Consider the following 7,932-nt stretch of genomic DNA (forward strand, 5'->3'; position numbering starts at 1 on the left):
AGATGAAATAAAAATTGAGTGATTTCTGAAGAACTACCTTAAGAAATTAACTTGTAATAAATGTATTACATTTTTTTATAAAATATATATCAGATATAGTGAATTTTTGTCTATTTACTTCTAAATTATGCTAGATGATAACTAAAAACCAACATTTGACATCTTTCTTAAATAATTTGTGGATATTTTAAGGCAAAAGCAATATTTTTTTAATGATTGGTATTTGATTGACAAAACTACTTATCAATCTTCAGTGACTCCACTTGCTATCCTTAATACGTTTATAGAACTGTTAATATCAGAATTGAAAATTTTAATGTTTACGAAATTATTGAGGCTATTTTACGTAAACTAAAAAGACTGCGAAAAGTTAGCTTTCATTTTCTCCTTTAAGGTTAAAAATGATAGAATTGCTAACATATAAATTAACAATAAAAGAAGAAATAAAATAAATAAATTATATTTCAAAAACAAATTGTGTACGTATATTAAAGTTCACGAATGAGATATAATATCGGGAATCGTTAAGGCAGCGAAAACAGTAAACACAAGGATTGAATATACTGTAACCAACACATCTCTTTTCATTTTTAGCAGAGGATCGAATTCTTGAAGCACATTAAAACTATTGTCATGTAATTTTACTTCCGGAGTAGTTTTGTTGTTATGTATTACTTTCACGCGAGAAACTCGCAGAATATTCTTCGATTTATTTTGTTTTTCAATATTTACTTCAAATTTTTCTCTCTTACATATTGATGAGGTGAGTGATTGGGTTTTGTTTACATGGGGCCAAGTTTTAATATTATTAAAAGTAGAATTTGAATACAGTACGTGGCAGTCAGAAAATGAACATACAGTTTCAATGGATGTCTTGCTAATCGTAGCAATTAAAGACCTTACGACATCGGTACTACGATTAACTTTACTAGGAAAAAGTCGAGATGGAACGTCTGTAAATGTGTGCATGATTTGTTTTAATGACGTTTGAACATTTACTTCTTTATCAACAAGCAGAGCTTGAATATCGTTCACATTGTTGTTTTTATTATCTTGAGTGAATTTATATTTATCTAAGTAATCTTCAACATTGGATTGCCAATACAATGAAAAATTACTGGAGTGTACACAACGTTGATTATCAAGAGACGAAATAGAAATAGAATCTTTTACACTGTGATCTAAAGAATTGTCTGGGGCACCTGCTTTGTTAAGAATTATTTTAAGTTCCTTATTATCGACATGAGTATCGTTGTCGTTTACGGCCGTAACCAAATTTTGACAAGTACTTATCTTTTTAATTTCATTTAAAAGCCGTACAAGTAAGTCCAACGAAGTGGAATTATTTATACTGTCGCAATTTTTTGGTCTTACATCAACAGATTCGATATTCTCTTCTTTTAGCACAATTTCTGGCTGTTCAATGTTTTCATTAAGCAAATGAGGTGACTCTTTTGAACATCCCATGTTAACATTAAACAAATCAATGCCTTGGTCAGTATTTTGTTTCAAGCTTTCTCGTTCATTATTTTTCTTAGAACAGTCAACAGTTTTGTCCACCAAACTATTATTTTTAGACGTAGTTACTTGCAAACTAGTTGCAAATTTTTTGTTGTCCAAAATATTATTTTTGTTACTTAATTTATTTTTAAAAAAATTATATTTGGGGAAAACATAGCCTACGGTTGCTATTTGCATAGGTAAAAGATTTAATGAATTAGGGGATACAATGGGAAGCATATCGAGTTTTGGTATAATGTCAGTTTGAGAGAAGTTTAGTTTTTGAGTTATTTTTGACTTCACAATTAAAGACCCTGCGTCCCCAGAGTGTAGAAGAAATACCTGCTGCATAGATTGTTTAGGCGTTAAAGTCAAGTTTTTTAACCTCAACCGTTTTTGAAATGTTCCATTAGACATCTGGCGATATAAGGCATGTTCTAATTTTTGTAAAACATTGTATGAGTTAAGTTCTTCAGAACTTTGCATATCAACATTGCTTTTTTTAGTTTGATCAATTTTAGCATTGTCTTCTTTCGAAACACACTCCACCGCAGTAACGATATTTTTGTCTTCAAATATATCAACAAGATAATCGTTTGATATTGTTGTGCTCCGTTTCGATAAGTGCTCGACTGACTCCATCTTTCCGTCCTTATCTGTTTCAGATGGATTCTCCTTATATTCAGAAAAAGGAGCCAGTGGCAGTGAATGCGGAATTATCTTAGCATTTACCATTTTATGCAATTTATTTCCAAGACTTGTAGATTCTTCTCCAATAGGAGATGATGTCAAGGACGCTGTAGAACAAAAATCAGATAAGAATTTAATCAAAATTATGTATTAATATGAAGTACATTTTGTGTAATCAACGTTACATTAAGTTTTCAGCCAAAAGATTCTGATATGTAAACATTTAAATTTTATTTTTATTTTTAATCAATGTCTTCGCATGAAACCTGTCACGCAAATTAAATATCAAGAAGATTTTAGGACAAAAAAATATAACATGAACTTTGCCATTCACTTGTCGGGTGTAATAATGAGTAATGGCTAGAGCTTGTGTAAAAATATTGAATAAACACGCAGGCAAACAAAAGGTACAACTTACCAGTATCAATATCAAGAGGTATTAGAGGAACTCGAGACTTAGGTACAATATTTTTATTGCCTTGATTTCGTGTTGGTAAAACTCGTTCAAAATGACTTTTTACATACGTTTCCACAGCTACCATTTTATTATTTCTAAAATAAAATAATATATATTACCAATCGCTCAACCAGTGTTCATGATAAATAATTCCTTTTATTTTTATATATGATTACTACTTTTCTGTGTGTAGTATTGAAATTAAAAACCCTATAAGCAGATTTCTTACAATAAATGAGTAGCATTTTTATCGTTACAGTTATTAGGTATTCTATTCGCTGACATCGATGGGCTTTTTTCATTTCTCACTGGACTCTTATTGGGCGTTCGTCTAGGTTTCTCTGTAATAAGGTCATAATTATCAAAGTACTCATTGAGAGCTTTATAGTATATACAATAAGATACGTATGACTTTTGGGATAAATTCACCTTTACGCACCTAAAGATGGTCCATATTTTTTAATTTCTTTTGGTACTCTTTGGTCTATTTCGATACCCTCTCTGTGTTTATTTTTGTAATTTGTTCTTTTAGATTTTTCGTGAACCAATACCGAAGCTATTGGTGACTTTTGTCCTTTAGGTATTGGGTTTCTACTAAATCTATTTTGGAAATCGTCTTGATGAGCTTTAACATAAGACCTCTTCGGCTGTGCTAAATTGTCTATTCTGGAAGATAAAATAGGTCGTTTTGAAGGACCGCGTACAGCTTCTCCTCTCATTTCCTTAACTTCATCAATGAAATCGGCTAGTTTCTTTTTTGGCAGAGTTTTTTCTTCTACTGACTTTAGTTGAGATATTTTCAAATTTTTTGTTGGGCTAAGTGGCTTAAAAAATCTGGAGTTTCCTTGCTCACTGCGCTTTATATTTTTTTCCTCACATGATGCAACTTTTGTGTGCAGTGCAAACTGACGTGTCGCACCGTTAATATTATCATTCTTTTTGAGTGACTTGACTTCTTTGCCATTTTTATATCTTGTTTTTTGAACACTATCAAATTCATGGAGTAATTGGGAAATTGCTTTTAAAGGATTATCAGCAAGTTTAGAGTCAACCTTTTTGTTTAATTTCTTTGTTTTATGATTTATTTTCTCCATCTTATCAGCTTGAAATTTTGAACTTATAACCACTTTAGGAACAATCGCAGCACTAGTGTCAGTTTTCTTGTTTGTAAATTTTCTTTGTGCTTCAAATACATAATTTCTATTCTCGTTTCCAAAACTACTGGGATTAGAAGATGTTAACTGAAGTTTGAAACTAGTTCCACTTTCGTTTTCTTGTATTGCAACATTTTCCATATCTTTACACGCGATCTCTTTTTCGTGGCTATTATTTATAATTTTACTGTCGTTTTGTTTGTTTTCATGTGGAACTGGAGATACAGTAATTTTTTTCATTAAATCATATATTTTGTCGATACTTTTTCTACACTCAACAGACATAGTAATCTTTTTACACTTATCAATCCTAGTACTGTCATTTGGTTTTGGCGTATTACGAGGTACTAACACTTCCGTAAAATGTGGTGGTAACTGGCAATCATTTTGTTTATTCGCATATTCGGATGAATTTTCAAGTCTGTTAATAAAATAAAATTATAAAATGTATACTATAAATATAATTATTGATAATACAAATGAATAATTCACTTACAAAATATTTTGGTGTAAGCTTGATGTAGTATCCGTACCGCTAAAATCCGTTGTAGATAAATTTATAAAATTCCTAAACCCAGAAAGCTTAGCACCAACATCACTTGATAATACAGATGTAGATGGTGTTAAAATTTCAACTGTATCGTCTTCATCATTATTCGATTTCATTTGCAAATACATTATTTCTGTATCTGCATCATCTAAATAGTAACTTCGATTAATATATTTTTGGCCATTTTTACCTAACGATACTGGGGATAGTTCTTTTTTAGATTCTTCGTGACATTCTTCAATATCTAAGGTTAGATTCGGATCTTTTTCTGACTCATTCATAACACTCTTACTAAAATTTTTATTTGCAATGTTATTGTGTCCATATATTGAATTATAAAAAGATTTATTTGTGATCGATAATTTTGTAACAGAATTCGAAGATTGGGCCATTACCGCACCCTTAACAAATTTGTGTTTCGTTATTTTGCAATTTTCGTTCATAGCTAACTTTTTCTTTTCTCTTCTTTCTCGAATTTCCAAGAGCCTCTTTCTCTTTCTCTCGTCTAAAACAAATGATTTATTTTCATACGGTGATTTTATGCGAATTCTAGTAGGAGACCTTCTTTTCTTAATGTAATCATCTTCGTTTTCTTCTAACACTGAAGATTGTATGTTTAATCGATGCATAGCACGACCTAGCTCGTCAGCAGGTATTAAAGAACACCTCGTATCTGATTTGAACTTGCTGTCATTACGCGTAAAAAGTACGTGCTCTAATTCTGTATCGATGTTAGTCGCATTCTTTGCTCCATCATTTTCTTGGATGATGGAATTATCATTATCATCTAACTCAATAATTTTGAGATTTTCTTCTTTGTTACGTTCTATTTCCTTAAGATGTAAAGCAACAAAATTGTTTACGCTAGATTCTGAAATTACGCAAAATTTTAATTTAATTACAAACACATTATGTTAATATATTTTCTATATTATGTGTGTGTATATATTTACCTCTATTTGCAAGCGATGGTCTTATTGATTGCAAAACAATAACAGAATTCATATTACGATTCATGTGCCCAGGCTCAGGTCGTTGTAAATTAACCAAAATATCGACACTTGACTTTTCTTTAATCACATGAGTAACGCGATTGTTTGTTCTTTTGCGACTTAAAGTGAAATTATCTTTAAAACGCTTGGTAAATAGCTTGTAAGAACCGCATAATAATTTTGGTATTTCTAGAATTATTTTTTTCTCCAATATTTTTGACAGACATCTAATATCCATTTCAGAATGTACTATTTCATCCCAAGTAAAGAATACTTGGTTGCTACATTTTCCCACAATCGGCAATGGACTATTGTCGGTACTTGATAAAGGTATATGTTTATTACTTTTATTTGTTTTATTAATAAATGCTCCTTTAACTTCTCTCCACTTCTCTTTTACTCTGTCAGTTAAGTAATCCCCGTTACTTATACGTTTTAACTGTTCGATGGTGTTTTGGACATAATTGATTATATTGTCCATATAAAAGTTATAGTTTTCTTCGACGCGTTTACTACAAATGTAATCTAACAATGACATAGGAAGAACTGCACTTTCTGATTGTTTAGAAGCAGTCATTGCGTGTAAACTTTGCAATTGCTCTTTAATAAATGGATCGTTAAATAGAAAATGACTTCCGTATTCATTACAAAAATTCGATGTTTTCATGTGTTGATTACCAAATTTATGGCAAAGTGTATTTTCAAACGAAGGTATGTTATTCAAAAGATCTATTCTTTCATTGTTTATAGCAAATATATTTTTTAAATCCTCATTGCTATAAAATTCACAAACATCAGAATCTTCAGAATCAGGATCGTCATTGTATATTACAGTTTCTACATATTGATTTGATGCTTTATTATGAATGGTGCTGGATATCATTTTTGTACCCACATCTATATTTTCATATAGAATAACTAAATCGCGTGCTTCACTTACTTAAAATAACAGAGAAAGATTTAATAATTTACTTTTTTAATTGATAAATCATTGAAAATAATATTAATATACAAGTCAATTTAATGAAATAGAAATAGTAGAGTAGTATATGTTTACTCTTAGTTCCATGTCTCAAGTGATAGGCTTTAGATTATGTAGGAATACATTAAATCATTAATAGGTAGTCTATGTTTTATTTTCATATTTTTTTATCAGTTGAGTATATAGAATCAGCTTTTATTAGCTTTTGTCAGAGACCAAAATAAATTAAAGGTGACCGAATCAGAAATTTTTGATTTTCTAATTGTGAATCGATTTTAGTAATGTACACTATAATTTATTACGAAAATATTAAAGCAGTTTGTGCTTACCGTTCAAATTATGAGGATTATTTTGGGCCATAATGTCGTACAGTTCATTTGCTGTCTGATATTCTTCCAAATTGCGGTCTACATCAACGGTACCTTTCTCGTTGACACATTCGTCTTCTTCTTTGACACGATTTATTAACATGACTGTGAACACATAGATTTAACGAAAAAAAAAAACAAAATATGTTATTTTTAGCGAAAATGTAAAATATTTCTATAAAACACAAATGCCTAAATCGTCTACAAAATTGTAAATTTTAAATGAACATGTTTATCGAATTTAAATTTTTGACAACATAATCAAATGTAGAATGTTTAATTTTTATAATTCCATAATAATTACCTGTAAAGGTTTAATAGAATATGACTTTTAAGGCATTTTTTTTATTCTACTTCTATTAAATACATTTAGTTCAGGATCCCTGATCTATTTTTTAACATTATTACTATTAAGCTAATCTCTGTTGAGTAGCTTCATTATGATGAGACGCCCAAAAATTTCCTGTACGGAAACTCGATTGTCAGTGGTAGCAAGGATAAAATATGTCGTGTCGTAATTTGAATGAAATATAAAATGTACATAACTATGTATTGGCCATACGGCCAATTTTCTATTATATAATAGACATGAACGTTTAAATCAGACTAGAAGTCGCAAAATATGTTTGTAGGAGTATACATACATAAAGAATGATTAAACTCGATCTTGACTGTTTGCATAAAGTTTGCAAAACAATCTAAGAATCTTATGTGAATAACACAAGGTTCCATGAGGCTGTATAGCCACGTGACATACTGCCTTAATGGCACAAATGTGCAGATTTAGGAGTCAAATCCCGGGTCGAACATATAAAATGTTAGTAAATGCACTCTCTATCCCATGACTCTTGATCATCCGGGCATAAATTTGACGTATTACTGTACTGTAGAATGTACAGAGAAGTTAGGTAATCTTTCGTGAAAATGGGCGCCGTGACCGATATTCACCGTGGTCAGGACAGCGTCGTCAATTTGCGTGATTCTGACGTCATAGAAAGCTATATGTACAAAGTTATTAAGTCCTAGTTTAAAGCAAATACCTACTTAAGAGTATAATAACTTAAAAAAATGAATTATTACAATAAACACGTACACCAATTAATTTTCTAGTAAAAAACAATGTGCCTCTGAGAATTAAAGAGTTTTGGAGATAGGTATCTGGTTTTCGTTTTCGGTGTACAAAAGAATTGACTGTTATTTTTAAGAAAATGTGAATTTAAAATACACCTAATCTTTACC

General features: G+C 30.5%; 1 protein-coding gene across 1 annotated transcript; it reads right to left on the reverse strand.

Moving 5' to 3' along the window:
* Window positions 1–483: 483 nt before the first annotated feature.
* On the reverse strand, window positions 484–6,915 carry LOC124534597. The gene is made up of 7 exons (XM_047110521.1): window positions 6,655–6,915; window positions 5,305–6,282; window positions 4,298–5,222; window positions 3,087–4,222; window positions 2,877–2,988; window positions 2,609–2,742; window positions 484–2,297 (listed from the first exon to the last, which is right to left on the reverse strand). The coding sequence occupies exons 1-7, from the start codon at window positions 6,794–6,796 to the stop codon at window positions 496–498; spliced, it is 5,229 nt and encodes a 1,742-aa protein (XP_046966477.1). The 5' UTR covers window positions 6,797–6,915; the 3' UTR covers window positions 484–495.
* Between the last annotated feature and the right edge of the window lie 1,017 nt (window positions 6,916–7,932).

Source organism: Vanessa cardui, chromosome 13, assembly GCF_905220365.1.
Source record: "Vanessa cardui chromosome 13, ilVanCard2.1, whole genome shotgun sequence".
NCBI lineage: Eukaryota > Metazoa > Arthropoda > Insecta > Lepidoptera > Nymphalidae > Vanessa > Vanessa cardui.